Source organism: Clinocottus analis, unplaced genomic scaffold (genome assembly GCF_023055335.1).
Source record: "Clinocottus analis isolate CAN_PGR_092001 unplaced genomic scaffold, fCliAna1.0.p SCAF_2, whole genome shotgun sequence".
Classification (NCBI taxonomy): Eukaryota; Metazoa; Chordata; class Actinopteri; order Perciformes; family Cottidae; genus Clinocottus; species Clinocottus analis.
The window spans coordinates 21,289,672-21,307,361 of NW_027175931.1; the positions used below are offsets into that span (position 1 = coordinate 21,289,672).

Consider the following 17,690-nt stretch of genomic DNA (forward strand, 5'->3'; position numbering starts at 1 on the left):
TGTAGTGTCCCAAGAGTAATACAAACTGTGGAAGATGAATTTGGCTGCCGGTTGGCTCTGCGTTGTGTTTCATTGGGTTACACAATTTACCTTCATAGTGGAGGACTTTAGAATAGCTGCTGACACCATTCCAGCTTCAAACATCCAAAGAATTGTCCCTGACAGAGACGTAATGAACTAAAATAGCCTTAATGAGATCAGTGGGGCAGGAATTGTATTGCCTAGGGAATAGTCACCGACATAAATAGTCTTGATGAGTCCAAGCAATTGTTGGAATGGAGTCACTTCAGCAACACAACGACAAACAGTCGGGTGACGCAAAAAGATACAATTATCAAAATCATTTCTAGCCAGGAAGGAAATTTGTTTGGAATTGATTAGAGATACCGTCTAAATTCACATTGTATCCAGGATTTATGTCTGATATTGACAATTGTATTTACTATATTATGAATTGTTTATCAAACATATAGACAGTCCTTGTTTGAGGTGGAGGGCTCAAACATGGAGAACAATTTGTTAATGTTAATAAAGACAGAACACAAGCAAAACCATTATTGTTAGGAGTTCACTTGGGACTGAAGATACAGATGGTCCGTTCAGCATCACATCATCATCCATGCATCAGGTTGACTCGATGTCAGAGCTTAAGGCACCTTACATTTTGCATATCTTTGTTAACCCGGGTGCAATGACAGTGGTGTCACTGACAGCAGGGAACACAAGCCTCCCAGTGTTTGGTCTGTCAGTGTGTGTAGTGATGTCGAGGCAGGGCATTCATCTGAGAGGATATGGAAAGCTAGTATTTCTGTAAACAACCGGCAAAACAAGATATTTTTAGATTGTGGGTACATCTTTTCTTCTCGACAGTCAGTATTTTTTAACTGCCGTTACATGCTTATTTAGCTATAGGGTAGTTATTGGAAAGCAAAACAAATTTAGCTTCAAAGTGCTAACAGCCACAAAAACAATCTTAATGTGTTTCAAAACAAACAGATTTAAATGTTTCAAAATTAATTCATAATAAATTAATGAGCAACATAAAATGTATTTTTTTTAAATTGTGATCAACATTTATATACGTGGTATTCTAAAGTGTAAAACCGCCTCAAACCTAAAACACCTGCACGTCATGGTGTGACTGGCATCCTCACTTCCTTTATAGCAGTTCCATCTTCTAAGAAGGATTGGTCATTTTCAATAAATCTGATATAAATGTAATGTGACAGAATATCATCAAACTTCTCCTGGCCTCAAAAGTAGGCCTGAAGGTTTGGGTATAAACCAATTCCCTCTCTGCCATTGCTGCTTTCAGAAAGTTCTATTCATCTTCTTTTTCATTTTCTCTTGTAACTAGGAGCTGTCAAGGCCTGAGGGCTTTGCCTTGCAGTTTGCTTGGCTATATTTATAATTGGACCCTGTCAACAGTGTCCAGTGCAACTCAACTGCACGGTTTGTTATGGCAGCTACTGTGTACTGATTTTAACACATGCCAGCTGTGAGACGGTTTGTATGTCATCAAAGCGCAACAATAGCTAGGTGCAGATACAATGGTTGCACCCACTGCTTTGTGGGTGGAATGAAGAGTGTCTAAAAGGAATCAGAGGGGACTGAGCACAGTTAAAGTAAAATTCTCCCAGGTAACATGCGGCTGCAGGGATGCTACACATTGACAGGGGAGCATGGGCTTATGTGTATCTAATAAATCAAACATGCAAAACATCTGTGTCTTATGCACAATATAAACAACAGTTTACTTTGATTAATCAGATTAGTTTTTTTCATATTACTGGCATTGGAAGTTAATTTAAGTTAACAGTAAACACAATAGGAGCCTATAGTAATGAGAGTAATGGCTCCTTCTCCCTTCAAGATGTTCAGACACCCTCACATTCTGTGTGTTAACCTATTCTAAATGTAGGATATTTTTATCTTGCAGTGCAGTGAGGCTCACAATGCCGAAATCCCACCTAGTTTTCATTAAAATGTTGTGGTTTACCTGCCCTGCTGTGCTGCACAGTGCCTGTGTGGGTGTCCTCTTGACTGGGCCGGATCATGACTGGGCTTGTCAAGAGTCAGAGGAGAATGCTCTGCTGGGGTAAGCATCTGACACCTGGAAGACCTGTGTGATGAGAGAGCAGCATAGCAGGAAACAGGACATTGTCACTGCGTGACAAATACAACTTTTGAGTTATGCTTTCAGAGTGGCTGTCAGGCTATTTTGCAGGGTGAATTCTGTCAAGATGAGTATCTGTGTTGTGGCTACTCATGCATTGGCTGCATTTCAAAGCAGTGCACAGTATGACTGCGTACACAACAAACCACCTCACACATTCAAAAGCTGACAGAGAAGATGCACCCCATTATGTTTACTGTGTGGCACCGTGCATGCAATTCAGAACCCGTTTGACCTGAGCATAATGACGGACTGGGTTTCATCGCTGCAGAGAGGTGTCGGGCATCCGCCCTCATCTGCTGAGCAAACCAGGAGAGGGAGACAAAGCTTGTCTCCAGTTAGATTATCAGTGAATACTCTTCTTTACGGCTTTAGTTCTGATTGATAATCCCCATCGTTTGGAGTATTTCTGAGTGAATATATTTGATTATGTAACACATGTAGAATATTTAAACAACATCCAACCGTGTGAAATGACGTATTTTGAACACAATAACATCCCTGGCCATACTGCAGGTTATCTAGCATCTATCTTGATGCCTAAAACATCGCTTTACTCTTCTTTTCCTTTTCGTACCTAATCCAAGTTGATGAGGTCCAGCACGCGCGGCATTGTGTCTGCCTCGAATGACACAAACCACGTCCATTTAAAAGCTGACAAACGCATTCCAGTGGAGATATGAACCAATCGGCGGAGAGGAAGGCGTAACTCTCCGTACTCCAGCAAAGCAGGAGTATGAAGTTTCTGTTATCAGTGTACAGCCGCTGTGAGAGAATGGTGCACCTTTGTGCGCATAGGTGCGTGATATTACCCAACTCTGATTTTATATTCTTGCAACTTTAACCGCCGTACTTAGTTTTTAAGGGTGTATGCGCAAAGTTCAACGTGTCTCCTTTCCAGTCCCACGCTACAAATGGCTTGGATTATTCCCCCGCATCTGCACAGGACTGGCGCTGCTTTTGTTCTGCTCGCAGTGATTCTGACAGGTGATGCCGTTGCACAGGTTTTTGACAGCTATGGATTATCATACGCCTTGAGGTCCGAGCCGTCGGAGGACACGATACTGGTTGCCAACAATGGGATCCGCGTGCCTTTCGGGAGATCAGTCTTCATTGATCCCATCAACGATTTGGTTATCCAAGTTCAGCCCGGTGATAGATGCAGCATAACGGTCCTGGACAATGACCCCCTGTCTCAAACGCCTGGACACCTGTCTCCGAAAAAGTTTCCGTGTGAATTTGGCCCCAACGACGTTAAGTATTCACACTTCGGATCCAGGAGCCCTCCGAGGGATAGAGTGAGATTACAACTCAGGTATGACACCCAAACGGATACCATTATAATACCTTTCATGATGGAGGTGGAAGTCATTTTCACACAGCTGGAAGTTCTAACCAAAAATATGCCACTCACTGTCGAGAAACTGCTCAGCATCAGTAACCCCATTGATAGAAGAATATTAGAATTCACTTATGAAAAAAGTACACAACAATGCAAAATAGCCTCTCTCTCAAGTGGCAGCGTGCTGCCCAGGTATGGAAAACTTGTGGATGAGGACAGCCTCGGAACAATGGTGGACTGTGATGAATTTATTAAAATGAATATTCGTTATCAGCATACTTTTGCTTTGAAGTCACCCAACAGAGATTACATTCCAATGCTTGTGGAGTTACACGATAAGGAGGGCAATTTGCTCAAGCAGGAATTTTTCCAAATTTTGGTGAGGATTAAAGATGGAGAGGAGAACACAGCTCCTAAACCCAGCTTTGTTGCAATGATGATGATGGAAGTAGACCAGTTTGTCATGACAGCGATAACCATGGATATGCTGGCTGCAGAGGATGTTGAGTCTAATCCTGATGAATTAATTTTCAACATCACATCCACCTTGTCCTTTGAGGAGGGCTATATAGTGAGCACAGATGATAGGAATTTACCAATAACCTCATTTTACCAAGGAGACCTCAAAGACTTGAAAATTGCCTACAAACCCCCTGCTGTGGATTCAGACACTGAGCGGATTTTCCAGATTGAGTTTGAGGTTGTGGACACAGAGGGGGCTGTGTCAGACCCTTTTGCTTTCATGATTGTTGTTAAGCCTATGAACACATTGGCCCCTGTAGTGACTAGGAATACCGGACAGTTGCTGTATGAGGGTCAGTCCAGGCCTCTGTCCAGTTCACAGAGTCTGGAAATCAGCGATGAGGACAGTTTACACAATGTCAAAATCACTGTTATTGATGGGCTCAGGCACGGAGAATTAACCGTTCTGGGCTCAAACAGGAAGTTTTTCACCCCAGCTGACCTCGATGCTGGAGTGGTCATTTATATACATGATGGCAGTGACACATATAGTGATAATATTATTTTCAGAATGACAGATGGAACAAATGAGGTAGAGTTTCTGTTTCCAATCACTGTGGTGCCAACTGATGACGAGGCTCCCATTATCAACGCCAACACTGGTTTGATTTTATTCAAAAACCAAATGATGCCAATCTCCTCACTCACGCTCAGTGCTGCTGATATTGACTCAGAGGATTCTTCAATAAAATTCACAATCGAGCCCCCCTTTTCCACGATTGGGCAGGTGTTGCTGCGTCAGTCAGAGGCCCCAGAGGACCCTTCAACCTGGAAGTTTAATACAGAGGATGAATTGTATGAGAAAGTAGTGACTGAATGGCTGCAGCAGGATATAACCGATGGTAAACTGTTTTACAAGCACATTGGGCCTCACAGCGTCAGCACAGTCATGGACCAGTTTGTGTTTGGAGTTCAAGATGACAACGACCCACCAAACCAATCAAGTGAGAGCTCATTCATTATAAAGATTATCCCCATAGACGACGTCCCACCTGAACTTTACCCCGACACGACTCTGCAAATGACTGTGCACGAGTATCATCTCACTTACTTCCGAAAAAAATTCCTCCGTTACACTGACCTGGACTCGGAAGATCGGGATCTGAAATACACAATCATCCAGCCAGCAACAGATACAGATGAGAATAGCCCAGTTGTATTGGGAGCTCTGGTCTTAACTGAAAACCCAAACACTGAAGTCACAGTTTTCACTCAGGCACAAATTAATCATCATAAAATAGCCTACAAACCACCTGAGCTTGAGCTTGGAATTACCAGTCATGTTTTGCAGTTTCGGTACACTGTAGAGGATGTTTCTGGAAATATTGTTGAAGGAGATTTCACTATATTTTTAAAGCCTGTGGACAACACGCCTCCTCAAATAACCAACTCTGGATTCACTGTGTTTGAACGCGGCATACATATCTTTACGAGTGATGAGCTGGACACCACAGACACAGACACAGACAGCAAACAGATATCCTTCACTATTACCCAGCCTCCACTGCATGGCCAGATCCAGTTTACATTTTCTGATATCACAAGAGGAGATAGTTTCAGCCTCGAGGATATTGGAAATGGTAGAATTTCATACACCCATAATGGAGATGAATCAACTGTTGATTTCATACAAATAGATGTCAGCGATGGAATCCACATTGTCCCAATCACAATACAGATTAGCGTGAAGCCGATTGATGATGAGACGCCAACTATCAACCTTCCAGCTGGCACAATCGGCTCCTTCATAGATGTTTTGGAAAATGGAGCAACAGAAATCACAAGTAATGTCATTCAGGGAAGAGATGAGGACACAGATGACCTCCGTTTGACCTTCATTGTTGAGGACCCACCATCATTGGGTGAAATTCTGGTGAAAGGTGTTCCATCTGGCACATTCACCCAAGCTGATGTCATTAACGGCGTTGTGGTCTATGCTCATACCAGTGGTGAGATAGGCTTGACCACAAAGGAGGACTTTTTTAATCTCACTTTGACGGACATGTCTGATGAGTGGACTGTAGGTGGAAATAAAATCACAGGTGTTAGAGTGCATGTAACTATTCTTCCCCTGGACAGCCAGGCTCCACAGGTCTTTGTGGGGCCACAGTTCTCTGTTGTGGAGGGAGCAAAGAATGTCATTCAAATTCTTCATGTACGGGCTGATGATGCAGACACCTCCAACGATCAACTCCTTTGTACAATAATTGTACAGCCGACTTCAGGTTACGTGGAAAATATCTCACCTGCACCAGGCTCAGAGAAATCCAGATCCGGGACAGCTATTAGTGCTTTCACCATCAAAGACATCAGACAGAATAACATTTACTATGTTCAAAGCATTCACAAAGGAGTTGAGCCAGTGGAGGACAGGTTCACTTTCAGATGCTCTGATGGCATCAATTTCTCTGAAAGGCACTTTTTCCCGATATCCATAATCCCCTCTAATGATGAAAAGCCTGAAATTTATATGAGAGAGTTTGTAGTTATGGAGGGCATGAACATAGTCATCGACACTCCGATTCTGAATGGTGTTGATGCAGATCTCCCCTCTGATCAGCTCACATTTATTATTACCAAATCCCCCAAGCACGGATTTATTCTCAATCAGCTCACTACTGGCACGATCCCTGCCTCGAACTTCACCTTGGATCAGATCAGGGAGGCCTCCAGCATTGTGTATGAGCATGATGACTCAGAGACCACAGAGGACAGCTTTGATATTGTTCTCACAGACGGAAAGTTCCGTGTAGAGAAAACAGTAATAGTTATGATTATCCCTGTGGACGACGAGACTCCAAGGATGGCAATCAATGACGGCCTTGAAATTGAGATAGGTGATGTGAAAGTCATAAACAGTAATGTTTTAAAAGCAACTGATCTGGACTCTGAGGATGAAACTCTAACTTATATTGTTCGCTATGGGCCCAGTCAGGGAAATCTACAGAGGGTTACTTCTGGGACTTTCCAAAATATTACAGTTGGAGTTAACTTTACACAGAACGAAGTGGATCAGGGTTTAATTGTGTACATCCATAATGGGCAAGAGGGAATTCGGGACCTCATTAAATTTGATGTGACAGATGGCATCAATCCACTGATAGACAGATACTTCTATGTCACAGTGGGTGGCATTGACATGGTTTTCCCAGACGTGATCAGTAAAGGTGTATCACTTAAAGAGGGTGGCAGGGTTACTCTGACAACAGACCTGCTCAGCACCAGTGACCTCAATAGCCCGGATGAACACTTGGTTTTCACGATCACCAGAGCCCCCATTAGAGGACACCTGGAGTGCACAGACACACCTGGGATGCCTATCTCATCCTTCACACAGCTCCAGCTGGCTGGCAACAAAGTATACTACATCCACACTTCTGACGATGAAGTGAAAATGGATAGCTTTGAATTTGAAGTGACTGATGGCTACAACCCTGTTTTTCGCACTTTCCGCGTCTCCATCACTGACGTGGACAATAAAAAGCCTGTTGTGACAGTACACAGCCTCGTGGTAACCGAGGGGGAGAACAAACTCATCACGCCGTTTGAGCTCACAGTGGAGGACAGAGACACTGTTGACCGCCTTTTGAAGTTCACAGTCACTCAAATCCCGGTTCATGGTCGCCTGCTCTTTAACAACACCCGGGCTGTTACCTCATTCACAAAGCAGGACCTGAATGAAAACATGATCAGCTACAAGCACGATGGCACAGAGAGTGCAGAGGACAGCTTTTCATTTACCGTCACTGATGGAACACACACAGACTTCTACATCTTTCCCAACACAGTGTTTGAAACTCGAAAGCCCCAAATGATGAAGATTTCTGTTCTACCAGTGGATAATGGCGTGCCGCAGATTGTGGTGAACAAGGGTGCCCCAACATTGCGGGTACTGGAGAATGGTCACCTGGGGTTTGTGATCACCAGTAAGACTCTTAAAGCAGAGGACAGAGACAGCATTCAGAATTCTGTGACATTTAGGATTACTGTCGCCCCAGAACACGGCTACCTGATCAACCTCGGCAGAGGAAATGCTACTATCATCACCTTCACACAAGGTAAGAGAGATGCATTTCAAACAGCTTTGCATTCCTGTGACATTACAATGTTTTAATGTAGTGCAGAGACTCACACCGAAGACAGTTCTAATAATAATTCTCTTGAGCTCGCTCTCAAACTCATTTTACATTTACTCACTCTGCTAAATGTACTCCCCTCGGATTACGGAAAAATGCTGAGTTCAAACATAAGGTTTTTGTTTTCACTCAAGAGACTGCCTATTTACAGAGATGAAGTATGCCAGTGCCTCGGGTTGACCAGATCTCACTGGAGGATTGCATTTTTCAAACAGGGCCTAATGTATTTCACTTTGGGAGAGAACTGATGGTGATTTGTACATTACCAGAGTCATATTTCTAACAGAAGGAAAAGGGATTACAGACAGGATGGTAGATAGGTGACAAGGGCATAGTATTCTGGCTCACAGCAGACCACTGGCTGCAAACATGAGTGTAAAAGGTGTATTTCAAGCAGACCAGAGGGGTGTCTTGGTAAATCTTGGTAAATGCTAAATATCAAGACGGCAGCATCTATGCACAGTAAAAATCCATGTATTTCCTGCTTTTATATACTGAGTCACTGCGAGATGATTTCCCCAAGGGGCCTGTTCAATATTTCAAGAGTTCCTTACAAGACTAAACGGACAGTAGATAAAGAAACCCTATCTAGCACCACACTATTAGGATGGCAAACATGCCGCTGTGATGGAACGACAACAATCAAGCTATTCTTTATGTTCTATGCCATTCTGAGTCTATGAGATATACAGCGCTTGTTACCAGGCAGTTGCTCCTTTCAGATCCCCCAGACACGGTTTGCAGTAGGCACATTTCATCTCACAGCCTCAGCCTGCTTCTTATAGCAGTGCTCAAGGGTAGTTATTGACAAATTGTATGTCAGGAACAAACCGAACATATTTTCCCACTCACCAATTCAGCCAAATAACAAATGTCACGGACATTTATGCAAATGTGTCTCTTTTTCAGCTGAAATTGACGACATGAACATATGCTATGTTCTGAGGGATGGTGACAAAGCCACAAATGACATCTTCTCATTCTCCATTGATGACAGTGGTAAGTTACTTGCTTAAACATGCTCTCTTGCAATCATACTGTGTGAAAACACTCCACGAAGATCCTAACTTTTGAGACAGAAATATGTTGTTGTTGTTGATTTCCATAGTTCTGTCAAAAAGTCTGAATGTCAGAGCTTCCACGCTTATTAACCTTTCATCTGAACGTTCATGTTATTCTTACTTTGTAGTATCAGTTGTATAGCACCCCACCCATGACACCCCATTATTTGTTCATGGAAGAGTCTCCTTACTTAGGAAGTAATGATTGACCTTCCCTCTCACTGAAGATATGTAATCAGGCACAGGCTCAGTAAATGGTTTGAGGAAATCATGCCGGTGTTGCCGATTAGCAGAAGCAGCGTGCCTGACAGTGTGTCCTTTTTGCTATCCTTCAGCTGTGAGGAGTGGGCACAAAGGACCTCCCTTACAGGGACCCTCTTTTCCCACAAGCACCTCAGTGGGCCCCCGTGCACCTTTTCTCATCTCTCGACTCTGGTCTAATCCGTGTCTTCAGTTGAATGATAGACATCCATGCCAACAGGTAGATGAGGTGCTAATGAGCTATGACTAAAATGCAGAGGACAACCCCTTGTCAGTGGGTGATACGGAATAAAAGTGCTTCACCTGAGCTGCTGGCAAATGCCAAGCCCACACAGAGCTATTCTGTTGTTGTTCCCTTTGTTATTGTCTCAATTGAGTTATTTGTTAAGGAACACTCCAGATTTCTCTCCCTTTGTCAGATTCTTTCTCTTTGCTGCTTGCTTAATGCTTAAAGACATACTTAAATCCCCACTTGTAGTTCATCTTCTAGAAATGGTAATTAGATTCCCCTTTTTTCAGCACTCCCTTCAATATTTTACATCATCCTTAGACTTGATGAAAAGGTTGAATCAAAATATCATATGTCTTGTTCTGCCCTTTATCATAGTTTGTGCTCAAACAAAACTTAAAATGAAATTGCAATGGTCAGACACATTATATTTCTTTAAAATGTCACTCCCTGACATAGGTATTGTGGCTATAGTTACTTTTTAATTGCTTGACAAGTGGACCTATCCATGAGGATTCAACACACACTGCACTGCAGCTTGTGAGGCAGTCAGTGAACATTTTTTTAATAAGATCTAAGCTGTGTTGGTGGCTGCTCCAAATCCCCAGACAGAGCCTCCAGCTCTTTGAACAGTCGTGTTGGGGAGAAGCTGAATGGTGTACACTGGAACACAGCTGCAGTATGTTATGTTCAGCAGTGGAAAACATTCTCATCCTCACTTCAAGTTCATTGGGAAATATACCAAACGCACTTGGCAATTTTCTAAGGGTGAAAAGTTATTTTTCATGTCGCAGCTGCTCAGTGGGATTCCGGGAGGTTTTGCTAACAGCTGTGATCAACCGTGAATGTGTGCAAGTTCTGAGTATATGTATGATTGCAAATTTTAATATTTGCGACTGAATGTTTTCGCAATATGTGTGTATTTAAGGGATCGTCATGTTTACAATACATATATTATGAGACAGGATTGAAACCAGGGCTGTAAATAGTTATAATTCTGTTCTTTCTTTTTTGAAAACAATTGATTAATCAATCATCATTTAAATGGTATACACAAATCACAAATTGCGAGAGAACATCCAACTAAAAACATGGACATTCAGTTCATTTCCGATTATGTTGAAGAGAGAGAACATCATCAAACTTCACAAAGGTGACAACATGAAACTTAAAAACTAGTTCCAATTGTAAAGGTTATAACAATTTATCAATTGTCACTGTTACTGTAGATTCATTTGCTGGTTCACTAATCGATAAAATTGGTTAATCTACTTAGCACGAGTTGTAGCCACTGACATTATCACTTTGCGTCTGCTTGAGGATAAACTCACTGTACTGGGATCAGTGCCCTACCCAACTGATTGTTATAGGATCTGTGCTGGCTCCATTGTCAATCCAAAAATAAAGTGACTTACAACCTGCCCTCATTACAGGGCAGGGCACTAATTCACTCTTGGCCTGTTTTGTTGCATTGAGAGAATGAGTGGAAAATGCCAAGCCATTTATTTCACCTAATCCAATTACTTACTACTTATTGCAGTTTCACCACAAGGTTGTTTTAGCTGTTGAAGCAGAGATCACAGTGTCTCTGATAGATGGATTGTCTTGGAGCTGGCCAAAGTCTCGGCTCTCTTGAATTGAGTAAATTGAATTAATCTTGGCAGCGGCGCTTCTGCTGCTTTTTGTGTCATTTTAGTGTTCAGATCCCAAATTGCAATCAATGTTGGACCTGACCTATTCTTGCACATTGTTTGGCACAGCCCCATGTGAACATTGAGTGCAATAATGACCTTTAATTTATGTGGCCAAATATTATGACTTCATACGAACTGGAAAAAAGGAAGATAAACTGTTAGTACATAGTTTTGTTTATCTATAAATGATGCATATATGCAATTTAGACTGGAAGATCATTTGCTGTTTTAATCAATTAACTTGTCTACATAAGGACATCATCGGCTTCTTGCCACAAATAACAACATGACAATTAAACCAGAACACAAAACACTTATCGTTTGGATAAGAATGGGTCTCACAATAAAAGGATTCTCACTGTGTGACTAAAATACTGCTGTTCTGGCCCCTGTTGTTATAGAGCAGAGTTAATAATAATGCTTTATGCTACTTGTAACACACAACACAATTATGCTGCACATTCTTCGTAATAGTATATAACTTTATAATCATGGGTAATTTGTGGATTTTATGTGTTATCTCCCCCCCTCCAGTTTCCTTTTCATTTACGAAATCTCTCACCGTGTGATTATTTGAGGTGTTTTTGCCAAAAGAAGATACCTAGCTTCTTTTTTTTTATCAGAGCTGATTGTGTGTCTCACTGTTTGTCAAGCTTGTCAAAGCTTCAAATGAATAATCACAGACAACTGAAATTACACAGATTCATTTGTGGGTGTCTATATCCTGTTTTGGAAAAACATCACACCTTTACAGCAGAGTCACGAACAGAGGCGTGGGCCAAACACCTCTTTAATTACTTTGAGAAAGTGTCTTGTTTAGGAACACGATCCGTATCTGGTTATTTGTGCACATGTGTGTTCTGGGGAGGGGCCTGGTCCTGTCATTAAGTCAGTTAATTGCTGTGTTCGAGTGGGCTCCAGCCCTCCCCCTTTTCTCCTAAGGATTCGGGTGCATTCAGGTGAGCTTACCTGAGCACACAGAAGCACTCGCATTCCCAGGCATTTGTTTGTGAAGCAGAATCCCTGTCTGCCTCCAGCCAGTCAGTCAGCATCAGGGTTAGTCTTGACAGTCACACTGCTGCGGCGGCACTCTGTACCTTTTTTTTTCCCTTTTCTTCACTAAGCTACAAAGAGGCAGCAAAATATCATTCATTGTTCAGTTCATAAAAATAGTCTACTTCTGAAGGTTAATATCCATCGTTATGTTTCCATTTTCACTTGCGACATCTGTTCAGTAACCACTGTGTGCAATGAGTATGAAAATCAGTAAATCAGAATTACAGAGGAAGAGGTCAAATTCCTGGCTGTAACTTTCACATGGCACCCCCTGAAATAGAGGAATGCTTCTACTTTTAAGTTTCCAAGGCAAGTCTGCAGTGCCCTCCTCAGCAAGCATGTTTTGTTTGTTATTTCTGCCTCTTGTAACAAGATAAGTTGAGGTCGGCTTGAGTACCTCGACAGAAAACATCCCCTGAACCATTTCGGTTCATCTTCCATGTTATCGGTGTGTAATCGCGTGTGCCTTTGAGTGCATACTTGAATCCATCTCCCTTGTCTCTCTGCCTGTCTAATCCCAAGTTAGGAGGGATTATTATTCTCCCCGTAGCATGCTGGAGCACAACAAAGGTACGCGGAACGTGCACTCACATGCAGTTGTGAGGTTAATATTGACTTTGTGAATCCTATAATATTCCCATCACAGTGCAGATGATGACTCTGCAGTTTCTGTGTGTCTCTGTGTGTCTCTGTCCTGTTATTAATGAAATCTTCTCCCCTACACTTTTCTTGGGGGGTATAACATTCTTCTGTCCTTGGGACCTGTACGGTGAATCCTATGCATAAAGTACGCCATAACCTTCAGAAAATGACTAGCTAGTCCAGTGTTTTAAAGGGATTTTGGGGGCGTTTGTTTTACCTCACAGTCCATTTGTGCGGCAGCTAATAAAATATTAGGTAGTCATTTTATTGCTATGGAAAACATTTTTGTGATAAAACATCTGGTAGTTGATTAGAGGAGCTATTCCTGGATAACAGCTGCTTTACTTTGAGGAGGAAAAACTAAATTACAGGAGGATTTAGACTAATTATTTTAGATGGAAAATGATTTTCGTATCTCACTGGTTCCTTATGTCCTCATCGTCACTGACTTTGAGCATTTCTTTTCTCACCGGTCTGCATTGCAGTTATATTTTTAATGTTTGTATATGCCATAAAGTGTGGAGAGTGCTGCAGTGACTAACCAAACAAGTGAATAACCTGTGCTCATTGATGAGGGGATGAAACATTCATTGTGAGCTAAAAGACTTAAGCCAATGTAATTCTTCTTATATAAAGATTAAAAAGTAATTAATAATGATTGGCTCACTCTACAAGGCGAGTAAGTTAAACCATATTGATGAGAGCTTTCATTCTTATGTTATGAATTATGCATTTTAATTTGCCATCAGAGTGATCCTCGGCTCAAATTTGTTGGATTTCTATAGCAGTTAGTTGTATGCGTTTTTTTTCTATATTGTAGTACATTTTTCTCTTAAGTGCAGATTATTGCTTAATAGTTTGTCAGAAAAGCATTTTTATCTGTTTGAGATGTGTCTTCTGGGATAGAAAAAAACGTTATACATAATAGACAATGATGTAGGAGAGTGGCAGCATCTTATATATTTTTCTATCTGGTTGTGATTGTATTTTACAGACATGGCTCAAGTTTTTAAGATCCTTTCACACCTTTTTTTTCCTATCTAAACCGACAGGGAAACCCTGCTTGATGATTCCCTTCCTCTGTCTGAACATACTGCTAAAGCCAGTGTGTGGAGCAGAGGTTAACAAAGCAAAGACAAATTCCCAAAAGTATAGAAACACCAGGCCCGGGCTTGTTCCCTCGATGATGATATGTGCCGTATACCTGCCTTAGGATATCACTCTTGTAGAACTGGGGTTGTTCAAGCAATACGTTTGTAGAACATCTCTCTCTTCTGTGGAATAAGCTCCCCAGTTGAATTTGTGCTTGAAGTTTGGGCAATCAAGAGTCCCATCAACTCCAGAAAAGCTAACACATACATATATACAATCCTATAGCTTTCTACCACTGGCAACAGGAGAAGATAAACAAAAAGTGTAACATGGAATGGAAAACTGAACCATACAGCAAAATGAAACTAGTTTGAAATCTTTTCACATCTTCAGTGAAAGCAAACTTAAAATGTTTGTTTCTCTTGGGAGTGTTTGATTTGTATCCCGTTTGATTTTGAGTCATAACAATTTAATGAGACTGTGTTTTGAAAAGTCTAATATTCAGCAAAAAAAAAAAAACACAGCAGAGGTTCTGAGAGTCAATGATGACACAGTTGCTGCTGTGACATCTCTCTTTTCACAGAAGCAGAGCCTTTGTTCAGTTTTGCAAAATCACTCTGGATAATGTGTTTTTGGCCCCGGGATCCCAGAAGTGGGCCGGAGCTGCTCCTGTCAGCGCTGCTGCACGATAAGCCTCCGACAGCTGGGCGAAGGCTGAAGAGTCACAACTCTCTCTAGCTCAGTCTGGGTTTCATAATTGGAGCCCAATGCAGGGTACATCCATGGTAGACACTTTCCATGCACAAACATTCACAAGCGCGCACACAGTCACATTAAATCACGCACCATGAATCCATCTCGGGGCCAGCTGCCTGATCCTTTAATCAGAGATGAAGCTGGCGTTGCTAAAATGGTGCATCAAGATGCTGGGCATCAACTACAGTTTAATTGATAACTGCTTTGTCTCTGATTTCAAGCTGCTGTCTCTTTTGATTATACTGCTGTGATGGTGGCCAGAAAAAGAAAAGAAAAAACAGCTCCGCTCATTTTGATATCATCAGCATTTACAGTAGAGGGGAATATACATGTTACACAGCTTGAAATAAACTCTCTGGAGAAGCTTTTTATTTTATATTCTCCCTATGAACATGATTGGAGTGTGTCTTAAGATTAACTGGACTCTCGTTATCATAAAAAGGTCCTGATAAAATCCTTTGGGGATTGTGTGTGTGGATCAAGCCCCTCGCCCCAACACCTCCTCCACCTGCTTTCCCCTGTAAGTGAAGCCTGATAGGCAGGATATGGGAAGCCAAGGGGAGGAAAGATAGGAGGAGATGAAAGATAGAAGTGCTGTGTTGGTCCCTGTATTGGTGGGATCAAGGCTTCAAGCTGCTTCCTGTCGCCTGCAGCAATAGCATAAATGTGATGGTGTGCACTTCACTCTCTAAACACCGCCTGTGTTGACAAGTTGTGTAGGCTGAAATGTAGTAGATGAACCCTGTGGGTATGTGGCCTCATCTACATATGAATGGAAATAATTGTGATATTTCATGTAGACTTGATTTGTCTTCTCCGACAAATGTCGACTGATCTTTAATTGAATTTCAATCCAATTGTATTTTTTGCTTAAACACATAAACCACTTAAAACATGCCTGGAACAACCAGGGAAAAGAGCAGAGATCAACCCTTCCCCCATTAAGAATACTGAGGAATGTCTTGCTGACTGAAACTAACTAGACCATGCCTGGGCTTATCTTGGTTTTCCAGCACATGGGCTTGGAGTGAAGAGTTACATATTAGCACGGAAATGGGAAGAGGGAAACAAAGATAGGTCACAGGGTGCAGGTCTACCGGGCAGTTCGGTGCAGCAGTTACATTTAGCTCCTTAAATCCCCAGTTCATTTGCTGAAGCTATTGCAATTACCACAACATTTTTCTGTCATAAATGAAAGGTTATTGCTGGTCAATGAGTCAGATACAAAACAAGCATTTTTCAGCCTGTTTCATTACAGGGAGTGATTATTTTGCGCTATGGGAACCTCGTTAGACCTTTTAGATATTCAGCTAACATATTTATTTCGTACTCACTTGAGTTTCTATAGGGAGTTGATACATTTTTTTAAGGGCATACAGTGTTTTGAGCAAAAATGTTGATAGAGCTTAGGGCAACACTGCAAGGTCTCAATGCCTCTCAGTTGTATCCTCTCTGCATCTTATTACTTTATTCCATCCCTCTGGGGTTCAGGGGTTGTGCTCCTAACAGGACCTGCATTGAGGTTGTTTGTGTTAGCTTTGAAAACCCACGGTCTCTGAATTATTATTTCAGCCCGAGAAAGAGAGAGAGAGAGCAGCTACTTGGAGCTATCTTTGTTGAGTTTTTATTTTAGTTTTGGAAGTATCTTTGTTGTCTCTACCTGTCTCTATCAGTGAGCTTCAAATTGTGAGCACTTCTGCTCTTTAATGCTGTCATCGTTTTCAACATTCTTCCATGTGCTATTATAAATAAATCTGCTCACTTTTATGTTAATGTATGTCAATCTATATTAAGTACCAGTTTGTGGCATCTTTGGAGATTAATTTGCCTACAATATAGGATGTAATCCTCTTATTGTCAGGCGTCTTCGGATAACACTTTGTTGCCTTCTCTGTATTAATACTGCTGAGACAACATCATTAGCTGCTTGTCACAATAGCTAATCAATGATGTTAATTAATAGTAAAATCGGTATACAACATATAAATAATAAGTGTAGCACCTGGCTCATTCGTCATTAGATGTAACTCGTACAAACACAGACCTACAGGGTACTGCTGCTGTTTTAGTAAACTAGACTAGGTGTATTGTTGCTATTACAAGGGGTTGACACATGTCTACTATTTATGCAGTAATGGTATTCTCTAACTGGTGAATTCTCAAACCATCTGTGACTACTTTAGTGCTCTAGCTGTAAACCAAATCTCCTTTTAGGGGACAATAAAGATAATAAAGACTGAGAGACTGCGGTCAGTTATGTGACTTTAAACTTTGCATTCAGTATAGGCTCCAACAGTTAAATGCAGTGAAGGCTATTCATTAGTATAATCAAATTGCCTAATTGTGTTAAAAACTGATGATGCAAATTGTAATTTTTAGAGTATGGATAATAATGATTTTCTGTTCGACCAATGCATCAGTGTAGCTTATATTCAAAATATATTATATTATAATATACTGGCAATAATTTGATCAAAGGTACTTTTTTTAGAAGGCTTTACCTCCTAATGACAAACTTCACACAGATGTAATAGATTGCACTATAACCATTTTTTTAATGAGTTATGATTGGACAATAGGTTGAAGTACATATAAATGATGCAGGAATAATACAGTTGCTGTACACACATGTTTCTGAATATTATTTTATGGCCCAGTACTATACCGACAAAGTCACATAACCCATCTCTGCAACTATCAGAGTGGCTTAGACTTTTCACCAT

At 41.4% G+C, this 17,690-nt stretch overlaps 1 protein-coding gene across 1 annotated transcript in view; it reads left to right on the top strand.

The window, feature by feature from the left end:
• Positions 1 to 3,052: 3,052 nt before the first annotated feature.
• Positions 3,053 to 17,690, top strand: part of frem2b (FRAS1 related extracellular matrix 2b) — a 50,615-nt gene continuing 35,977 nt past the window's right edge. Inside the window, exons 1-2 of the mRNA XM_068584064.1 lie at positions 3,053 to 8,098; positions 9,086 to 9,175. Coding sequence (XP_068440165.1) covers positions 3,091 to 8,098; positions 9,086 to 9,175 — 5,098 coding nt within the window. The 5' untranslated portion in view covers positions 3,053 to 3,090. The remainder of the gene's footprint in view (positions 8,099 to 9,085; positions 9,176 to 17,690) is intronic.